Source organism: Hippopotamus amphibius, chromosome 5 (genome assembly GCF_030028045.1).
Source record: "Hippopotamus amphibius kiboko isolate mHipAmp2 chromosome 5, mHipAmp2.hap2, whole genome shotgun sequence".
Lineage (NCBI taxonomy): Eukaryota > Metazoa > Chordata > Mammalia > Artiodactyla > Hippopotamidae > Hippopotamus > Hippopotamus amphibius.
This window is the reverse complement of record NC_080190.1, coordinates 51,850,612-51,873,222: the sequence shown is the minus strand read 5'-3', so window position 1 is coordinate 51,873,222 and position 22,611 is coordinate 51,850,612. Positions and strand designations below refer to the sequence as shown.

The following is a 22,611-nucleotide window of genomic DNA, read 5'->3' as shown; positions in this document are numbered from 1 at the left end:
TGCTTCATGTTCTGAAAGAGGCTTCAGAGAAGTTTTTCTGCTGGACAGTCACAGAATCGGGTCCTGGAGAAACTGAGTCCACCACCTGTTGGCTGCCAGAGCCGCTGTCAGATCTCTACTTGCAGACTTGGGTTGGGCCTAATTGGCGGTAGTGGGTGAGAATGCCTGGCCTTCTCTCCTTCCTGCCACGAGTGAGTCAGTACCATTAAAGTTTAACATGTTTAAATAGCATTAGGTTAACATTTTGGGTTAAAGAAAAAGGAAATGACTTGTAAAGGTATGGCAGTGCTGATTTCTCCTGCTGGAAGTTACTTGTTCTTAGTGGAAATTGGAAGAAAAGGTGTTTTGTGGAATGTGTTAGTTGCTCCCCATACTTCTGGAGTTCTTTCGGAATTGGCTTCACAAGTTTCTGAACGGCTCAGGAATATCCAGTGTCCTGGCTTGGAGCATTTGCTGCTACCTGGCTAAATCTGGGCATTATATCTTGGTTTGGTTTCTGATGACTTTTGAATTCCTCTAGTTGAAACCCAAGCTGAAAAGGATGTGGATTGTGGGTGGCAATGTCAACCAGAACAGCCTCTGTGTTTAAATTTTAGGAGGCAAATGCAGTTTTTTTACTTTTCGCAGGTTTTTTTTTTTTTTAATTTTTATCGGGGTATAATTGATTTACAATGTTGTATTAGTTTCAGGTGTACAGAAAAGTTAATCTATTCTACAAATATATGTATATCCTTTCATTTTTTTAGGTTCTTTTCCCATATACACCATTACGGAGTATGGACCAGAACAGCCTGTTTGGATGGCTGTTTCTTTTACCAGACTTTATTCTTTGGGTGTACAGACAAGAGGCCTGAAGTGGGAGGATACTTCCTTACATATTAGTGATAGCAAGAGATTGGAAACACCCTGAAATGATAATCAGAAATCACTTGGATGGTAAGCTTTACTCTGCTTATTTGATTTGACAGTATAGGGTTAACACATTACTTCTAGTGTATTATAATGCTTTAGCATGAAAAATGGGGCTTGTGCTTAGATGGCCACCTAAGGACTGCTTAACAGTTATCGCATTTATATGAAATGGAATACTGTGTGGCTATTAAGAGTGAGGGAAATATACATATATCATTAGGGAACATGTACAAATAAGTTAATAATTTGTGGACTTCCTTGCTGGGACAGTGTTTAAGAATCCACCTGCCAGGAATGTAAGTTAGTACAGCCACTATGGAAAACAGTTTGGAGGTTCCTTAAAAAACTAAATAGAACTACCATATGATCCAGTAATCCCACTACTGGGCATATACCCAGAGAAAACCATAATCCAAAAAGAAACATGTACCATAGTGTTCATTGCAGCAGTGTTTACAATAGCTAGGACATGGAAACAACCTAAATGCCCATCAACAGATGAATGGATAAAGAAGATGTGGCACATATATACAATGGAATACTACTCAGCCATAAAAAGGAATGAAATTGAGCTATATGTAGTGAGGTGGATAGACCTAGAAACTGTCATACAGAGTGAAGTAAGCCAGAAAGAGAAAAACAAACACTGTATGCTAACTCACATATACGGAATTTTAAAAAATGGTACAGATGAACCCAGAGATAGGGCAAGAATAAGGATACAGATGCAGAGAATGGACTGGAGGACATGGAATTGAGGGGGGAGGCGAAGGGGAAGCTGGGACGAAGTGAGAGAGTAGCATAGACATGTATACACTACCAACTGCAAAATAGATAGCTAGTGGGAAGTTGCTGTATAACAAAGGGAGATCAACTCGATGATGGGTGATGCCTTAGAGGGACAGGACAGGGAGAGTAGGAGGGAGTCGCGGGAGGGAGGGGATATACGTATAAATACAGCTGACTCACTTTGGTGTACCTCAAAAGCTGGTACAGGGGCTTCCTAGGTGGCACAGTGGTTAAGAATCCACCTGCCAATGCAGGGGACACGGGTTCGATCCCTACTCCAGGAAGATCCCACATGCCATGGAGCAACTAAGCCCATGCGCCACAGCTATTGAACCTGTGCTTTAGAGCCCGTGAGCCACAACTGTTGAGCCCATGTGCTGCAACTACTGAAGCCCACGTGCCTAGAGCCCATGCTCCGCAACAAGATAAGCCACGGCAATGAGGAGCCCACACACCACAACGAAGAGTAGCCCCCACTCACTGCAACTAAAAGAAAGCCCGTGCACAACAAAAAAGACCCAACACAGACAATAAAATAAATTTATAAAAAAAAAAAGCTGGTACAAGCATGTAAAGCAATTATATTCCAATAAAGAGCTTAAAAAAAAAAAAAAGAATCCACCTGCCAATGCAGGAGACATGGGTTCGTTCCCTGGTCCAGGAAGATTCCCCATGTCGAGGAGCAACTAAGCCTGCGTGCCACAGCTACTGAGCCTGCGCTCTAGAGCCCGCAAGCCACAACTACTGAGCCTGCGTGCCACAACTACTGAAGCCCAGGCACCTAGAGCCCGTGCTGCACAACAAGAGAAGCCACCGCAATGAGAAGCCTGTGTACCACAAGAAAGAGTAGCCGCAGCTCGCTGCAACTAGAGAAAGCCGGCGCAGGGCAATGAAGACCCAACACAGCCATAAATAAATAAATAAGTGAATAAATAAATACTTTTAAAAATAATAATTTGTGAAATATGTATATAAAATAAGTTCATTTTTACAAAGCAAATATGGAAGAATAGAAAAAACTGGTAGCATATATATGGCAAATATTAACAGTGTTCAACTCTGTGGGAATATGAGGAATCTTCATTTTATTTTACATGTCTCCATGATGCTTGAATTTAAGAGAAAACCAATACAGATATGTTTTAAAATGTGGTTGTGGCGGCCACATACTAGCTTATTGACGATTGCTTCCTAATTAAGTGCTACTCAAAGTTTGCTGGTTTCAAACTTTGTTACTGCTTGGCAACAAGGAAAGTAAAGAAACTGACAGCATTTAGAAACTCTTAAAGCAATTGGGCATCACCTGGACCTCCAAGAGTGTGATCAGTGGAGAATTCTCGTGGAATGGGGTATAGACCAGCTCAAGTTGTTGAACTTGTATGGTAAGTTGCATGTGAATTAGTCACATGAAGTAGCACCACATATCATGATGAATGAGGTTAAGAAACAATCAAAATCCTGAAAAACTGAACCTCCTCCACAGAGTTGGAGAAGCACTGCTCACGTTCCTTTAACTTCACCTTGCGGTGTGCTGTTCTAAAGTAGATACTTCCACCTCTCATCTTCTTTTCACTGTGTGTGTTGTGCATTGAGGGGCATGGTATCAACCCCAGACTCTAAGCATGTTATAAGAAGCAATCAAGAGTGATGTCAGAGAAAATCATGGAATGAAGACCTCCAAAAATTCTCCATAAAAATAATGAGAAAACTGACAAAAATGTAGTCAGAATCAACTTTTTTCAGAACTCTGGAATTTAACCAAGGGCTTACAGCAATCCAGGGAGTATTTACATAAAACAAACTAAAAACACAGAAAATCTTTTTTTTAAGAACAGTGAGCTTTGTAATGTTTGTAACTTGCCCTATTCTTTTCTCATCTCTCCCCACCCTCTCCAGCTCCACTGTAGCCTTGAAAACCAACATAATAGGGAAGAACCTTTGTATTCTGTCACAAGCTAATCAGTAAAGGGATGTTGCCCGTAAGCTTAAATGATACATAACGGCCCATCTCTGGGAACCCTACCTCGCAGGTAATGAGCATTAAGCTGAAATACCGTTGTTTAGCTCGCAGGAAGCATACTGACCAGGTGCACCTGTGAGTGACTGCAGGGAGGAGGAACTGAGCACATGCCCTCCAGAGGCTAATGGGAACCAGGAAGGGTTTGACGTTACTCCCTCCCCATTGAGTATAGAAGGAGCCCGAATGCCAACTCAGGCAAGGTGGTTCTTTGGAACATGAGGTGGCCATCTTCTCTGTATGCTGGCTTTCTGAAAAAAGTCTCTATTTCTTGCCCCAACAACTCACTTCTCGATTTATTGGCCTGTCGTGTGGTGAGCAGTGCCAGCTTGGACTCTGTAACAGATTTTGGTGCAGCCAGCCAGGAACCTTGCTACTCATGGTAGCCAGCCCCGCTTGGGGAATTTGGGGGTGAGGCCCTAGCAGCTGCCGGGACCACTTGTCTTGAGGATCTTCCCTTCAAAATTCCCCAAAGCGGCACCGGCTTCCCCAGAGCTTGACAGGTGGAGCAACAAATCGACCTTTGGGAGCTGACACGCCCCATGCAGTAGGGTAAGTTGCTCTAGTGTGTACAGTCGGGAACTTTATTTCCTCCCTGTTTGGGTTTTTTTCTCTAGAATAAGCCAATTTGTTTTGTATTTGCATGGGGTGGGCCGTCAGAGAGAGGAAAGAGTTACTGGATTTCACTTGATTTGTGAACCGGTTCTCTTTTTCCTTTGGATGCTAGCATTTGTGTTTTGTCTGTCTTGACTGTCTTTGAAAATGGAGAATGTTTCAACTATCCTTAAAGAAAGTCCTCTGAGGCTCATTTTGGATAAAGTGATCTGATTACAGCTATGAACCCATGGGTGAGAGGAAGATGATATTTGATTGTAACAACGTGTGTCCACAGTACCTGTGAGGAGCTCCACAAAGGATTTAGGCAGGATTATTGTGGGACCCTGTATATCATGTAGTGCTTTCCTTGCTGTGTTAAGTACTTTGTTTATGGTCTCCTGTGTTGTTGATGAATGTAAAACTCCAAGACCAAACTTGAGGGTTTATGTAGGATTTTCTGTTTGTCATTTGGGTTTTTCATTTCATTTTGTTTGGTACTTTTTCTACATTTACAGCCAAATCAGTTTTGTGATACTTAAAACTTTTTACTGATGTCAAACGGAGGAACGGAACAGAAAAACTAAGCAAAACAAAAGCAAAAAACTCTGTTCTTGTCTAAGAGTGGGGCATTCTCAGGAAGAAGAGAAAGTTTCCAGTTGGTTCCTAAAATCACCAAAAGCTACAAATAGAAATAGCAGTAAAATAAATATTAGTAAAATGGTTTAGCCATCTAGGTCGGTGATCTTGATTTGTCCCATCCGCCAGAAACCCAATTTGAATCCAACATCTCTTGTAACTGATTACTTTGACATTCTTGTACTTGATTCATTGCTGAAATTTTGGAATGAGGTCCTGTTTGTGTGTTTGGACATGTTATAGATGTGTAGCACTGCCAACACTAATTTGCAAAAGAACTTTATTTAATTGGCTTAAAGAAAGTTAAACACGTATAAATTCTCAAATACAAAAGAAACCAGCTGAAATGAATTTCGTGCTCATGTGATCTAGGAAATATTCAGTATTGAATTAATATCTGGTATTAAAGTTTACATAAGCTTGTTGGTTTGATTTCTACAGACATATCTTTAGAATCATCAACATTAGGTAAATACTTTTATTGTACCTAAGTTTGCTAGAAATCAAATAAGACCTATTGTTAACAAAGTTTTTCAGCAGGAAAATAACAATATGACAAAGCATTTAACTAAATAAAATAGAGGTATATGAGGTAAGAGTTTCAGGTAAATTCTAAAATAGTCTCTAGGTTTTTGTAATTTGAAACTAAACTAAGTTAAATGAAGATAATTCATTGACTAGCTCATTTCAAATAGGATAAAATATTAGAACATTAATTGTTGAGCAGGTCTAAGTTTACCTACATTTGTCTTCTTAGAAGAGGAAGGATAAAGCATAAGTTTGTCAATCAGGAAATGCTGATTTCACAGTCTTACAATTACTTCTTGGTTTTCACTAGAGATTAAGGTTTTAAAGTTAAGAATTAGAGCTTCCTAGGTGGCGCAGTGGTTAAGAATCTGCCTGCCAATGCAGGGCACATGGGTTCGATCCCTGCTCCAGGAAGATCCCACATGCCGGGGAGCAACTAAGCCCTTGCGCCACAACTATTGAGGCTGCACTTTAGAGCCCGTGAGCCACAACTATTGAGCCCATGTGCTGCAACTACTGAAGCCCACATGTCAAGAGCCTGTGCTCCACAACAAGAGAAGCCACAGCAATGAGGAGCCCACGCACCACAATGAAGAGTAGCCCCCCACTCACCACAACTACAAAGAAAGCGCATGCACAGCAGAAAAGACCCAACACAGCCAATAAAAATAAATAAATAAATAAATTTATAAAAAAATAAAGTTAAGAATTATAAGGGGAGCATTTCATTATGCAAGATGTAGGATGTGTTTTCAGCAAAAAAGGTATGAGGAATGAAAAGGAATTTTGTTAAAGGGAAAAAGGTGGTTTTGTTTTAGAGCTCATTTGTTTCTGAATGGAAAAAAGGGAAGAACAGATTAATATGGATACAGAAAATTGGAACCTTTTTGGAGGAGTAACACTGAGTTTTTTTGTGGATGATTGGGATTGGCTAAGATAAGATTGAATTAAAGGAAACAAATTTTAAAGGTAAAGTGGTACAAAACCTGAGTTTGGTTCTCTAAGAGGACAAAGTTTTGTTAAAATATTGAAATTCTTTTGGTAATTGTTTCTTTAAGCGATCTGTATTTGCCATTGAGATCTTTTATCACTGGTTAAAACTTTTTGATATTTTTGATGAAATTCCCAAAGATCAAAATCTAAATGAAGTTCATTTGACCTCTAGCTAACTTTGAAAAGCTTCCAGGTTTTCCCAAGGGTCCCTGGAACACCTCATATTATTTGTTTTCTATCTCAGAGAGAGAAATATTAAACAAATTAGGCTTATTTGGTATGTTAAATTATGTGGGAAGCATTGTCAAATAATTGGTGATAAAACTTCTTAGATTGTATCATATGGTAAAGGTTATTAATATATACATTCTAGAAATTATGTGGAACTCCTCAAATTCTGGTATATCCTGGTAAATAAGTCATACTTTTAGTAATTATCATAAATTGTGTGTCATAGCAGTAACCAAGTTTCTTTTCAATTGCATTGTAATCCTAGTTGTTTGATGCCAAAGCATAACGGCCTCCTTTTAATGGTTAGAGGCAATCAGTTGTATTTATGGTTTTACAGTGGCTTTTGAATGACTCTATAGCTATCTTGTGAAGAAGCGGGGAAGAACGATGAAATCCTTTATGTGTAAGCATTTGTGCTATTATATCAAGGAAAATAAAAAGAAGGGAATGAGAGTGAGGATACGTTGCTTCAAACCTTAACTCCTCCAGCTGAGCGAGCTGTGCCAGCCATTCTGGCCATTATGCCAATACATCCAACCCTCCCAGAACCTTCCATTCCTGTCCAGCCCCAATTCCTGGCACTGGGGCTCAGGACTTCCCTTCCTTCTAGAGATCAATTAGAAAATCTTATGTTAGATGGTGATACCAGACCAAGTACCTGTGCCGCAAAACCTAAGACTCGACCGGGCATCCAGTTTGGGCCAGAAGCCACTCCCAGGGGAGGGCAATTTCCCTTCCCCCATGACCTCATAGGTGACTTAAATGCAAATAATCAGCCCACTGGGTTTCTTAGGCTTGTTTAATTGGAATGATTGCAACCCTCCTTAATAGGGAGGATCCTCTACACCTGAAGCCCACTTGGAAGTACCCTCAGCTGAACCAAATTGGGACCCCAATGAGGGAAGAATGCCCTTATTAGAGAACTGCTGATTAGTGTATCTTGGCAGGGCTTTGAAAAGGAGAACCAAAGCAAGAGTTTCAAGCAATTCAGCAAAACAAATGAAGACCTCTCTGAATTTTTGGAAAGGATGTCATACTAATGCAGATCCTGAGGCCCCTGAAAATATTAGAATGGTAAATCTGACCTTTTTTGGGGGGGGGGACAAAGTGCCCCAGATATTGGGAGAAATTTGCAAAGATTAGTTGGTGCATTTGGAATGAACACTTCTCAGTTGGTAAATGTTGCTTTTAAAGTGGTCAACAAGGAACAACAACAGAAGAAAGAAGATGCAACACAAAACACCAGTTTTTTGGTAGTACACCACTGGGGAAGGAAAACAGGTGGCCCTAGCCTAAAACATAAGAAGAGAAAAGAAAGATAAGAGATATGGTAGAAAGAGAAAAACACTCTGGTGAATGAACAGGCCCAGGGGCTCTCTTGGACTTGAGGTGCCTAACTCCTCACAGGAGCCCTGGGTAAAACTGACAGTGGGGAATGAGCTGATTAACTTCCTAGTAGACCTCACCCTGAAGTTTCTCACCAGAACAGCTTGACATCAGAGTCCCACCAGGATACACATTAAGCCTACAGATGGCGCTCCTGAAAACCCCAGGAAAGGAGACAGCGCTTTTTCCCCCCAGGTCTCCGAAAATGTAAGACCAAAAGTGTGTGCTAAAAACATTCCAGAGAAGGCCAAAAACACATGGCCAATACAAATACCATTTAAAAGGGTCACTGCGACACCTAATCTAAAAATATATCCTCTGAGGCAAGATGATCACTCCTCCCACAGACTGACTTGTCAAAATACCAGCCAGTGTATTCCTTGTGTGTGCCCCTCCGTGTGCCCCTCCAGGACGTCTACAAAATTGGTGGTATTGGTGCTGTCCCTGTGGGTGGCGTGGAGACGGGTGTTCTCCAACCTGGCATGGTGGTCACCTTTGTTCCAGTCAATGTTACAATGAAGTACAATCTGCTGAAGTGCATGCACCATGAAGCTTTGAGTAAAGCCCTTCCTGGGGACAGTGTGGGCTTCAGTGTCAAGAACGTGTCTGTCCAAGATGTTTGCTGTGGCTGGTGACAGCAAAAATGGCCCATCAGTGGAAGCAGCTGGCTTTGCCGCTCAAGTAATAATCTTGAACCTCCCGGGCCAAATCAGTGCTGGATATGCACCTGTGCTGGATTGTCCCACAGCTCACATTGTTTGCAAGTTTGCTGAGCTGAAGGAAAAGATTGATCATCTTCCTGGGGAAAAAAGCTGGAAGATGGCCCCAGATTCTTGAAATCTGGTAATGCTGCCATCATTGATATGGTTCTAGGCAAGCCCATGTATGTTGAGAGCTTCTCTGACTATCCTCCTCTGGGCCGTTTTGCTGATTGTGACAGTAGTCACACAGTTGCTGTGGGTGTCATCAAAGCAGTGGACAAGGAGGCAGCTGGAGCTGGCAAGGTCACCAAGTCTGCCCAGAAAGCTTAGAAGGAAAAATGAATATTATCCCCAATACCAGCCACGCTAGCCTTATTCAGTGGTGGAAGAAGGGTCTCAGAAAAGCTGTCTCAATTGGTCGTTTAAGTTTATAGTAAAAGACTGGTTAATGATAACAGTGCATCGTAAAACCTTCAGAAGGAAAGGAGAATGTTTTGTGGACCATTTCTTTTGTGTGTGGCTGTTTTAAGTTATTAGTCTTTAAAATCAGTACCTTTTTAATTGGTTAAAGCCCTCCTTAAGGAAATTATCCTCTGATTAAGGCATTGGATTAAGGCATTGGAACTACATTCAACCTGGAGACCACAAACAATGGGAGAAACCGAGAAAATGAATACTAACTTAACTTGAGATAAGGCCTTGCCAGTTGCCCTGCTACGGATCAGTGGCTCCCAGAAGGAGGCTTAAATTAAGCCCCTATGAAATATTGTATGGTAGGCCATTCCAGGTGTCTGCCCAGGCAAGAGAATCTACAAATGCTCTAAAAGACCCAGCAGTTGCCAGTTATGTTAACTTTGGGCACTGTACTAACCTCTGTTCATGAGTTTACCTCCAACAGATCTGCCTATCCAACTGAAGTAGATTGTAACTTCATTGTAGCTGGAGAAGGGCCAACTAATTTGTTTAATTTTTTAAAATAAATTATTTATTTATTGGCCATGTTAGGTCTTTGTTGCTGCACACGGGCTTTCTCTAGTTGCAGTGAGCAGGGGATACTCTTCATTGTGGTGCACGGGCTCCTCATTGCAATGGCTGCTCTTGTTACAGAGCATGGGCTCTAGGTGTGCAGGCTTCAGTAGTTGCAGCACATGGGCTCAATAGTTGTGGCTCACGGGCTATAGAGCACATGGGCTTAGTTGCTCTGCAGGGGATCTTCCTGGAGCGGGGATTGAACCTGTGTCCCCTGCATTGGCAGGGGGATTCTTAACCACTGTACCACCTAGGAAGTCCTGTAATTTTGTCCAAATAAGTAGCACAGGAATTTGGTGTATGTTTTGGGAACTGGAACCAAAACCCCAAGTTCAATTACAAATTAGACAACAAAGTGCTAAGCAGTTTTATCAGGTTCAAATAGTTGTAGATAAAAAGGACTGACTAAAGATTCTAAGGAATATTTGTCGCCTCTGGAATAGACATTGACAATGGCGAATTAGAATGCAAAGCATCTTACCTATTACATTACAAGCTAATTACTAAAGGGATGTTGCCTGTAAGCTTAAACTACACATAATGGCCCATCTCTAGGAACCCTGCCTCCCAGGTAATGAGCATTAAGCTGAAATACAGTTTGTTTAGCTCACAGGAAACATACTGACCAGGCCCATCTGTGAATGACTGCAGGGAGGAAGAAATTAACCCATCCCCGCTGGAGGCTAATGAGAACCAGGAAATGTTTGACACTACTCCCTCCCCTTTTAGTATAAAAGAAGCCTGAATTATAACTTGGGCTAGATGGTTCTTGGGGCACGAGTCCACCATCTTCTTGGTCTACTGGCTTTCCAAATAAAGTTGCTATTGCTTGCCCCAGCAACTCATCTCTCGATTTGTTGGCCTGTCATGCGGTGAGCAGTACAGGGTTGGACACCAACAGCCCACAATCACAGTGAAAACCAACAGCTTGGTAGTTACTAGAAAGAGTAGAACAGAGTTGATGTTTCTTCAAAAAGTCTTATTCCCAGAGAACTGTCATCATTTAACTTGACTGGTGGTTCTTAGAAAGATCCCACTGCCAGGCTCTCTTTATTTGTATGGACTAGATGCTCCCCTAGTGCAAAAAGGCTTTTCCCTGGGACTGTTTGCTATAAAACATGTAGAGGCAATTTTTAAAGTTGGTGGCTATATGAGGCGGTGAGCAAGCAATAGGCTAACCAAAAAGCTTAAAAGGAAAAACTGGCGAATGAAACGTCCTTAGGGGCTTTGAAAATTCTAACATACTGCTGGGAATCTAGAAGGCCATGCACATATGTGAGGCTGTGTGCAAGCTCAGTAAAGACCTGAGAAGGCCTGACGTTCTCATCTCTAACCCTGAGGCTTTGTGCAAGCAGGAAGTGAGAACCAAGGCCAAGATGTAAATTGCCTGGCTGAGTGTTGAAGGTGAGGCCCAGCATGCACAGTCTTGGCAAAGGTAGGAGGCTTACTGGTTCTAGGTACTTGAAGAAATCTCTGTCCAGTCATTAGCTGACCATTAAGCTGAGGAGAAATTTCAGTGGCCACACACAACAAAGAAAACAGACTATAGAATTAGTTCAGAAAGGTCAGTGAACACTTAACAACAATAAACCTGGGTTGGGGGAGTATGGAATCTGATTTCCAGTGTTGCCACTTTATATTATTTAACATGTGCAGTTTTCAGCAAAAACAAAAAGATATGCAAGGAAAGAAATAATGATCTATTTAAGGGGGGGAGGGGAGGAATGGAAACTCTGCCTGAAGATGCCCAGAAAATGGATTTACTAGAGACTTCAACTAATTTAAACATATTTGAAGAGCTAAAAGAAACCACATCCAAAGAATTGAAAGTATGAAATCTCTATTGAATAGAGAATACAAATAGAGTTAGAAAGTATAAAAAGGAAGGAAAAAGAAATTGTAGAATTCAATATACAACTGAAAAAAAAAAAGAATTTACCAAATCCAAGGCCATGACGATTTACCAATATGGTTTCTTCTAATAGTTTTACAATTTTATCTCTTATACTTAGGTGTTTGATCCATTTTTAGTTAATTTTTATATATGGAGTGAGGAAGAAGTCAAACTTTGTTCCTTTGCATGTAGATATCCAGTTGTCCTAATGCCTTTTTTTTCTTTTTTTTTTGGCTGTGTTGGGTCTTCGTTGCTGCGCATGGGCTTTCTCTAGTTGTGGTGAGTGGGGGCTGCTTTTTGTTATGGTGCATGGGCTTCTCATTGCAGTGGCTTTTCATTGCAGAGCATGGGCTCTAGGCACACGGGCTTCAGTAGTTGTGGCACATAGGCTCAGTAGTTGTGGCTTGTGAGCTCTAAAGCGCAGGCTCAGTAGTTGTGGTGCACGGGCTTAGTTGCTCTGTGGCAAGTGGGATCTTCCTGGACCGGGGCCCAAACCCGTGTCCCTGCATTAGCAGGTGGATTCTTAACCACGGTGCCACCAGGAAAGTCCCTGTCCTAATTCCTTTTGTTGTAGAGACTATTCTTTTTCTTATTGGATGCTGTTATGTGTTGGATTAAATTCCCCCCAAAAAGATATGTTGAAGTCCTAACTCCCAGTACCTGAGAATAGGACCTTATTTGGAAATACAGTCATTGCAGATGTAACTAGTTAAGATGAAGTCATACTGGAGTAAGGTGGACACTTAATCCAGTATAACTGGTATCCCTATAAGACACAGAGAGGGATTATGGCCATGTGACAACAGAAGCAGAGATTGGAGTGATGCAGCTGCAAGCCAAAGAATGCTAAGGATTGATGGCTACCACCAAAAGCTAGGAAAAGGCAAGAAGTGCTCCCCTTCAGGTTTCAGGGAGAGCATAGCCCTGCAGATACCACAATTTATAGCCTCCCAAGCTATGAGATGATCAAGTTCTGTGGGTTTTTTTTTTTCATTTTATTTATTTATTAATTATATTTTTTGGGGGTACACCAAGTTCAATCATCTGTTTTTATACACATATCCCTGTATTCCCTCCCTCCCTCGACTCCCCCCCCCCCCACCCTCCCCGTCCCAGTCCTCTAAGGCATCATCCATCCTCGAGTTGAACTCCTTTTGTTATACAGCAACTTCCCACTGGCTGTTTTACAGTTGGTAGTATATATATGTCTATGCTAAGTTCTGTGGTTTTAAGTCATCCAATTTGTGGTACTTTAAGGAAGACTTGGAAAACTAATACAAGTGGTGTCGACACCAATATTAAAAATCAGTTGACCATACGGGACTTCCCTGGTGGTCCAGAGGTAAAGAATCTGCATTGGCAGGGGATGCAGGTTCAATCCCTAGTTGGGGAACTAGGATCTCATGCTGTGGCACAACTGAGCCCATGTGCCACAACTACTGAGCTCGCGTGCTTCAACTAGAGAGCCTACATACCATAAACTACAGAGCCTACACCCTGTGGAGCCTGTGCGCCACACCTAGGGAGCTAGAGAGAAGCCTCTGTGCCACAATGAAAAATCCCGCATGCCTCAGTGAAGATCCTGCATGCCACAACTAAGACCTGACTCAGGAAAGAAAAAAAAAAATCAATTGACCATAGATGTTTCTGGACTCTCAGTTCTATTCCATTGGTCCATACGTTTGTATGTGAGTCAGTACCACACTGTTTAAATTACTATAGCTTTGTATTACATTTTGAAATGAAAGTGTGAGAAACCCCAGGGTTTTATTGTTTTGTTTTGTATTTTTACTTTTTCAATATTGTTTTGGTTATTTGGAGCCACTTACAGTTTCATATTAATTTTAGAATCAGATATTCTATTTTGCAAAAAAGGCCATTGGAATTTTGAATCTATAGATTGCTTTGAGAGCTAATGCCAACTTAACAATATGAAGTTTTCCAATCTATAATCATGGGAAGTCTTTCCATTTATTGAGGTATTCTTTCTTTTAAACAGTGTTTTGTAGTTTTATAAGGCTTTCACCTCCTTGGTTAAACTTATTCCCAGATATTTTATTCTTTTGTATGCTATTGTAAATGGAATTGTTAATTTCCTTTACAGATTGCTCATTGCTGATGCATAGGAAAACTGATTTTTGAGTGTTGGTCTTATACCCTGCAGCTTTGCTTAATTCGCTTATTAATTCCAACAGTGTGTGTTATGTGTGTGTGTTCTATGGGATTTTCTAAATATAGAATCATTTCATCTGCAAATAGTTTCTCTTCCTTTCCAATTCAGATGGCTTTTCTTTTTCTTGACTAATTGCTCTAAGACTTCCAGTATAATATACAATAGCAGGGTGGAAGCAAGAATCTTGTTCCTCTTCAGTGGAAATTCTCTATTTTTCACCACATTTGGTGCCACCTTCATGAAAATGAGTATGATGTTAGCTCTGAGTTTTTCTTAAATGTCCCTTATGTTTAGAAAGGGTCTTGAATTTTGTCAAATGCTTTTTCCACAGCGACTGAGATTGTTTTTTCCCCTGTGTTCAATTAATGGGGCTTATTAAATTGAATTTTTAATAGTGAAAACATTTATATTTAGAATTAGCCAGCTTGACTCAGTATAGATGATCCCAATTTTGTTGGCAACACCCAAAGCATTGTAGTCAGGAGCCAGTTAAACATATGCCTTCTTCTTCAGGCCTGATCAAGGTGTTGACCTTAGCCATGTCAGTATCATAGAGCTTCACAGCCTGTTTAATCTGGTGCTTGTTGGCCTTGACATACACAATGAACACCAGTGTGTTGTCTTCCATTTTCTTCATGGCTGACCCAGTGGTGAGGGGGGAACTTGATGGAATAGTGGTCAAGGTTATTTCTCCTAGAGGTGCTCTTCTGAGGATGTTTAGGCTGCCTCCTGAGCTGCAGTGTTTTGGGCTGTCAGAAGGTAGGTGACATCTGGATCTTTTTTTGTGTGGCTATGGACGACTTTCAACACTGCTTTCTTGGCCTTCAAAGCCTTTGCTTTAGCTTTGGCTTTGAGAGGGGCAGGGGCCTCCTTCTCCACATTTGGTGCCACCTTCATGAAAAGGGTTTCAGATTTATTTACTATGTTGAAACATCATTGCATTCCTGGGATAAATTCTACTTGGTCATAATGTATGTATGATACTTATGAGCTTGGATTTGGTTTCTTTGTGTCTGTTACTAAGGGTTATTTTTATTTTATTGAAGTATACTTGATTTATAATGCTGTGTTAGTTTCTGGTGTATAGCAAAATGGTTCAATTATATATACTTTCCCATTATGGTTTATTACAGGATATATTTTTCTCCTGTAGTGTTCCTTTAAAAATTTAATTGTATAGTTGATTTACAATGTTGTGTTAATTTCTGCTGTATAGCAAAGTGACTAAGTTATATATATTCTTTTTCACATTCTTTTCCATTATGGTTTATCACAGTATAATGAATATATGAGGGTGAGTCAAAAATTATCTGCACCCTGGCTGTAGAATTTACAAGAATTTTAATATAACCAGACTGTGGATAATTTTTGCATCACCCTCATAGGTTTCTTCATGTGCCATGCTTTGACTGCTTTATGCATAGCAGGGCTGAGAAAGCCTACCAGGGATGTTTAGGGAATAGGTAATTTACTTAAAGCTTGTGAACTAAGATGCAGATTTCTTAAAAGCTTGTTTTTTTTTTTTTTTTTTCCAACTTCCTCAAACTTCAACTATCAAGGGTTAATTAGAACACATTCTGGTATACGGGCCTGACGCAACAGTTAAGTATTCAAGTGCTACAAAAGTCATTTATGGCTATTTCAGAAGCAATTAACTTTAGAGTATTACACATAAGTATTAAAAAGAATTATAAATAAGCAAATAACTTAGAACATTCCAGTGAAGCCAAGAGTAATTGACCAGAATTTTCCTCTAACTCAAACCTCTAGGAACCAAAGTTGACACACTAGTGCTATGTTGTCTTTATATAGCTAGTATGAATACCATTTTTCTGAGATTAATATCAGTAACACCTATGAACATTTGTCTTTAAAACACCACTATAAATACTCCCAGTGTTAGCCAAAGGCCACACTAAGATTTATCATCCTGCTTTCACATGACCTTGACTCTGACCCACCTGGTATTGTTCCAAATATTCTAGCACTTGTTTTCACATCACTCCCCGCTGCCCGATTTTATTTTTTAAAACAACATTTATCTATTTGGCTGCATCGGGTCTTAGTTGCAGTGTGCAGGCTCAGCCCCAGAGCATGTTGGGATCTTAGTTCCTTGACCAGGGATTGAACCAGCGTCCCCTGCATTGGGGAAGGTGGATTCTTAACCACTGGACCACCAGGGAAGTTCCTCTTCCCAATTTTAGTATTCCATCTAGAGTGCAAGTAGACATCACTGTGCTCAGGAAGGCCACAGTGCCATGGGCTTGTTTTATCTACTCCTTGAACAGATGCTGAAAACCATGGAGAAGCAGAATCAGGAGAAAACAAAGCCCAGGTGAAACTTATGTTTCAGATTTGGCAGCTATGTAAGCTGGGGAAATCACGTCTAGAATTCAGTTCTGTTGATTACAGTTAGTATTCTGTCTTGTTACATCCTGTGGCTAAATTATTAAAAATGAAACCATAATCAATGAAACCTTCCTTTGTTAAAAAGTACTTGTATATAAAAAGGTATATAAATTAAGGTATATAAATTATGTTAGTATATCAGCTTTAAGCACTAGAACCTCCTCCCCAAGAATAGCCATTGATATTATTTCATAGAATGAAACACAAAAGAATTCAAGAATAAAATTCGGGCAGCTCAAAATATAGTGGAAAGAAATGTTACATAGATGGTTGTTTCAAAAGTTTCAGAAACCCAATTATAGTTTTATCACCTACTAAAAGAGACAAATATATCAAATACAAAAACACAGAAAAGAAACATAAGCTTTGGAAAAGGTAGTTTTTTTAATAACTGCTTTTATCACCAGGTTAAGTCATGCAGTTACAAAGTAGTTAGAAATTTCTGAAAGGATATTGTTAAAAAAAGAAAAGCTCATTCTTACATAAATAATATCTAGTACTTCATTGGGACACTACTGTTCAAAAGGCCCTGGCCAAACAACTCCCAAACAAAACACAACCCCCTGTTGTTTCCAGCCCACTGGTAATGAAGCCATGTGCAGAAGACAAGGCCTCTAAACGAGCACACAAAATCAGGGTGAGTTGGGGCCATTGGCAATACTCAGAGCCGCAAGCCAGACTCCAAAGAGGGAGCCCAAGTGGTTTTTTTTCTGGGACGCTCTACTTGAATTATCGTTCAATTAGTCAACACAACATATCTTCAAAAGAGAACAATTAATTAACATGATAAGGAGGTTACGGCATTCTTTGGACTATATGTCATAATTGTAGTTAGTAAATTCTGACAGTCTTAACAAAAATAGCCTCCATCATTTGCAGGTATGAAGATAACTTAAATCTCTACTGGGCTTTTTATTTTTGCTGGATGGCAATATGCAATTGATAAGCTATAAATGATACTGTTTTATGTTATAAAAATACTAGCTTTTTTCACTTATGTTTACAGGCATTCACTGCTTTGAATTAGGTTAGGCTTGTTAAATGATTAAAGGCAATTTATTACAGCAGCATGTACTTATTTTATTCTAAAAGAATAAAATGTATTAAGATTTTTTGTTTGTAACCTGTAAAACTGAGTTATTTTGCTGATGTAAAATACCAATAACTCACTTGAGAATCATGCTACCTCCTGAAAATGCCATATACCTGCTTCTTAAATGTGTCAAAGCACCTAATAGGTTTGTCCAGAGCTGAAGTGACAAGTGACTGACTGCTCTTGGATAATAGGTGCTTTCCCAGGCCACAGCTGACTATGCTGGGAAACAGCCATGGAGCGAGGCAGCATAGGCAGATGGAAAAGACTTTATTTAAAGGCAAAATGCCCAAATGGCTCTCTGGCATAGCTAATTTCTATCACTTATTAGCTTATATGTGATCCCCTAACCTTTTTTTTTTTCTTAAGGGGCTGATTTGGATTGACTTGTTGAGAATGGTATCCATTATCTATTAAGTTATGAAAGAGAGATTTTTGTGGTTACATGTAAACTTGTGATAGGTCTGCAGATGAAAAGGTGAAGAGGGTAGTGAAGAAGTCAGCCACAGTCCGGTCCGGTCTATGTGAAGGTCACACCAGCTTCATTGTACACCTTGAAGACTTTCTCGATGGCGTTGACATAGGCAGCTGTTCTCAGGTCCAATCCCAGGTTATACTTCATGGCTGTGCGCATGATTTGCTGAAATGAAGGAGATGTGATGTGATGATGTGATGTGACCCTGACTCAAGCAGACAGGCCGTGAACACACAAGGCACATATGGGCCTGGTACAAGTTACCCTGGTACCACTTCAGGACTGGACTTGGGTAGCCAAAGAGAAACTACTGAGGCAAGTGGGACAACCTCTAGTCAGGAAGGACTAATTCTCTGCAATTAATACAAACTGTTTAGGTGACAGGAAGATGCTGCTCTTTAGAATTTAAGATGTGAACTATCTCTGTGCCCTTTAGACATCCTGTAATCTGGAGCAAGTTTGATATAATGAACTAAGGAAGGAATGATGAAAATGTTCTGGAGTTAGTGGTGATGGCTACATAGCCTTGGGAACATACTTAAAGGCTGCTAAATTATATACTTTAAAGGGGTGAATTTACGGAATGCTAAATATCTCAAAAAATTAACAAAATATCTGCTCCCGCTATTTCAACTTAATGCCGAGTGGATAGAATCTGACCTCAAGAAGAAATTAAGAAAACTGGACTCAAACTTTGCTTAAGGCTTTGAAATAAGGATCAAATTGTAAAAAAACCTTTCACATATACCAAATTCTGTATAGTATATATCTTCCTGTAGCTATAACAGAGTGGTGCACTGAGCTGCAACCCAGTTTGGCTGACTAAGCCAAACATGAGCCCTTCTAACTTGGCATTATTTCCCAAACTCTGGAAAACACATGAAAGACATCATTTAAGACTAAAAAAGCATGTTTTGGAACATTTAAACACATTGCTATTTTCTGTCACTGCACACATTATCTGGCAGCTGAGATGATACAGTTGAGCTGTACTTCACGTAACGACCAGAAACACAAACAGCATCTGTGTACGTACCCTGGCAGAGCGCTCCATGGTGTAAGCTAAGCCAGAGTGCACAATGTCTTTCTCGGAGGCACCCTGTTAGGGAAAAGAACAGTTTAACAAAACCATCAAAGACATGCTTCACCTATAAGAGCACACAAGATTCTTAAGTCAATATGCAGCCAGATACTTGTTTTGCCTTTCAGGAAAGATATACTTATTTCTGTAAGTAGTCATGTTTTAACCACAATTTAGTTTTCACTATATTTGACAGCAAACAAATACTCATGAAATTAATATCATGGTAAAATAACACAGGAAAGTATGGACCCAGAAACATAAAGGCAAGTACTGGGCTCAGCACTGATCACCGATCTGAGATGCAGACCACAACATGTTACCCTGTCCATGTCAGGGTGCATTCATCTCCGTTCCCCAAGACACCACACAGGGCACTGAACAGAATCCAGCTACCTCCAGTAGCACTGTGGGGTAGAATTCTGCTTATATATTCTGCAATGCCATGAACTTTAAAGCTGGAGGGATCTTGGCAGCTCATAACTAACCACCCTAATTCTACTGATGAGGAAACTGACTATCAGAGAAGTTGGCCAAAGTTACAGGTAGCTACTTTTAGAGCTGGGATATAATCCAACATCTTTGACCACCAAATCAGCTCCTCTCTTTTCTTTGCCAATTATCTCTTTAAGTCAGTTTGTTTCAATGGGTTCCTTTGTATAATCTGTTTTTTTGGAATGCTTTCTAAAGTTAGGGTAAATAACTATCACCACCACTCTTAATATGATATACAGGGGTGAGTCAAAAACTATCCACACTCTGGCTGTAGATTTATTTTAATTCACTTTTAGAAAAGACAAATACACCATTTTTTTGGACATAATCTCCTTGCTTTTCAATATACTTTGTCCATCTGTCAATAAGCTTTCGTATTCCCTCATTAAAAAATGTTTTAGGCTGAGCTGCAAACCACAAATGCACCGCTGTCTTCACTTCATCACAAGTGAATCTTCGTCCTCATAGGGTTGCTTTCAGGGGACCAAACAGGTGAAAGTCTGATGAAACCAGATCAGGACTATAAGGAGGATGCTTTAACATCTCAAAACGGAAGCTTCTGCAGAGTGTCAGCAGTGTGGGCAGAAACGTGCCGACATGCATTGTCATGCAAGATCACAACACCTTTGGATAGCAGTCCTCTTATCTTTAATCCAAAGCTTAGGCTTCAGCTCTTCAATAAGCATCTCACTGTAGCGAGCACTGTTGACTGTTGAACCTTTTTCCTCATAATGTTCCAATACTGGCCCTTGAGAATCCCAGAAAACTCTAAGCATCAATTTTCCAGCTGATGGTTGACTTTGGGACTTTTTCTTGGTTGACTGAGGATGTTTTCATTTCACACTCTGGCGTTTACTCTCAGGCTCGTAGTGATGGATCCATGTCTCATCACCAGTAATGATTCTCTTTAAGAAACATTCATCTTCCTTAGAGTATTGTTCCAAATTTTGTTTGCAGATATCTAAATGCTTCTGTTTATGTTCTTCCGTGAGTTATTTCAGTACCCATCTTGCACAAACTTTTCGAAACCTAAGTATGAAGTGGATTACTTCATTTTGAGGTGTTAAAGCATCCTCCCTATAGTCCTGATCTTGCTCCACTGGACTTTCATCTGTTTGGTCCCCTGAAAGCAGCCCTACGGGGATGAAGATTCACTTCTGATGAAGAAGTGAAGACAGCAGTGCATTTGTGGCTTGCAGCACAGCCCAAAATGAGGGACTACAAAAGCTTATTGACAGACGGACAAAGTGTATTGAAAAGCAAAGAGATTATGTCAAAAAAAAGGTGTATTTGTCTTTTCTAAAAGTGAATTAAAATAAATCTACAGCCAGTGTGCGGATAATTTTTGACTCACCCTCGTCTATAGCTATCGAACACATCCTGATATGCCAAATAAAACCTTAACTTGTTGGTGAGCCACTTTTTATACAGGCTGAACTTTAATTAATACATATTCACTTAAGAAGGTACATTTTTGTAACATTTGTATCAATTAAGAAACATGGGTTAATCTTTATTTTGTTCTACCAAGTTAGGAACAGGAAAAGAAAAACTTGCTTTTTACAGGTGGAATACTGCTATTCCTTTCACCCACTCATTCATTTACCAAACATTTATTGAGTACCTACTATGTGCCAGGCACTCTTCTAGGTACTGGGGACACAGGAGAAAACAAAATCATGAAAATTCTCTGTTCTCATGAAGTTTATATTCTAGTTAGAGGAGACAGCGTATACACTTAAAGACCATGAGGCTGCATGAGAGCACCAAAATTTTGAATTCTGACTGAGAAGTGGTTCAGGGACTGAGGCCTTCCAATGCTAAAAGGGTAGGGGGATGACAAGCATCAGCGGGACTGGTGAGTGAAGCAGGAAGAAAGCCAGGAGGATGTGGTGTCCTGGAAGCTAAGAAATATTGCGGGGGAGTGATCACCTGCGACCAGTGAAGTAAGATGAGGACTGAAAACTGACCACTGAGTTGGGCAATGCTGCCATCACTGGCTACCTTGACAAGGAAGTTTGGGAGTGGTGGGCAGAATAGGAGTACTAGGGACAGAGCATATACAACTCTTAAGGAGGTTTGCTACATAGGAAATAAAAATAGCAAGACCTGGAAGGGCTAGTGGGATTACATTTATATTTTTTACATTGCTAGGAATGACTGAATAGAGGGAAAACCGAAGATACAGGAGACGGGAGGTTTGCTTGAGCAGTACATTTGAGAAACTGAAAACAGGCCATCCAACGCCCAGAACAAGACTTGGTCTGAGGTGGAAGCACAAAGAGTTGCTCAAGAGTACAAGACAGGGGGGACTTCCCTGGTGGCGCAGTGGTTAAGAATCTGCCTGCTAAGGCAGGGGACACAGGTTCGAGCCCTGATCTGGGAAGATCCCACATGTCACAGAGCAACTAGCCCGTGCGCCACAGCTATTGACCCTGCGCTCCAGAGCCTGCGAGCCACAACTACTGAGCCCATGCTCTGCAACAGAAGCCTCCGCAATGAGAAAGACCACAATGAAAAGTAGCCCCCGCTCAGCAACGAAGACCCAACAAAGCCATTAAAAAAAAAAAAAATCATAAAAAAGAGTATAAGACAGGATAGATACCAGAAGATGGGTAGATGTGGAAGCTCCCTGACTGTTACACTTTCTCTGAATAGATTTACCAGGTCACGAACTGGTGGAGTGAAGGGGAGAGAAAAAAAGGAGAAAATATGATATAATCAACCAGGAGAATGAGAAAATGAATGGAACAGGGAAAAGCAGTTTAATTGCTGGGCAGCTGAGAGCCTACTTGAAGTTAGAGTTTGAAGAGTCAGCAGGGCCTCCTGCTACAGGGGAGGAATAGCGGGGGCAGAGAGCTGGATTTCATCAGGGTGCAGGTGATAAGGGGGTGTGACGAAGCAAAACAAGATCTGGGCGTGACTGTAATGATGGTCTATGGAATTTAAGTGAAGACGGGGTGATGAGGGACAGCAGAAAAATGATCAGGTCAGTGATGTATGTCCTGGCAGGGCCAGAGCATGGCTAGGGAGGGGGAAACTAGAGGGAAGGAGCTGGCATGAAAATACTTGTTTTTCAACTGACAATTACTACAAGACTGCTGTCAGTAAGAGATGAGAAATTAAAGTCTAAAATTAGAAGCACTGAAAGCACCTGAGAATTGGAAGACTG

General features: G+C 40.6%; 1 protein-coding gene and 2 pseudogenes across 2 annotated transcripts in view; 1 reads left to right on the top strand and 2 right to left on the bottom strand.

Moving 5' to 3' along the window:
* Positions 1 to 4,554: 4,554 nt before the first annotated feature.
* Positions 4,555 to 9,120, top strand: LOC130854214 (elongation factor 1-alpha 1-like; annotated as a pseudogene).
* A 5,093-nt stretch (positions 9,121 to 14,213) lies between these two features.
* LOC130853082 (60S ribosomal protein L23a-like) lies at positions 14,214 to 16,118 on the bottom strand (annotated as a pseudogene).
* Positions 16,119 to 16,643: 525 nt separating this feature from the next.
* The window catches only part of GLUD1 (glutamate dehydrogenase 1), a 38,739-nt gene continuing 32,771 nt past the window's right edge, over positions 16,644 to 22,611 (bottom strand). For both annotated transcript variants that reach the window (XM_057734245.1, XM_057734246.1), the window contains exons 12-13: positions 18,900 to 18,962; positions 16,644 to 18,028 (exon numbers count right to left, since the gene is read on the bottom strand). In XM_057734245.1, coding sequence (XP_057590228.1) covers positions 17,909 to 18,028; positions 18,900 to 18,962 — 183 coding nt within the window. In that variant the 3' untranslated portion in view covers positions 16,644 to 17,908. The remainder of the gene's footprint in view (positions 18,029 to 18,899; positions 18,963 to 22,611) is intronic.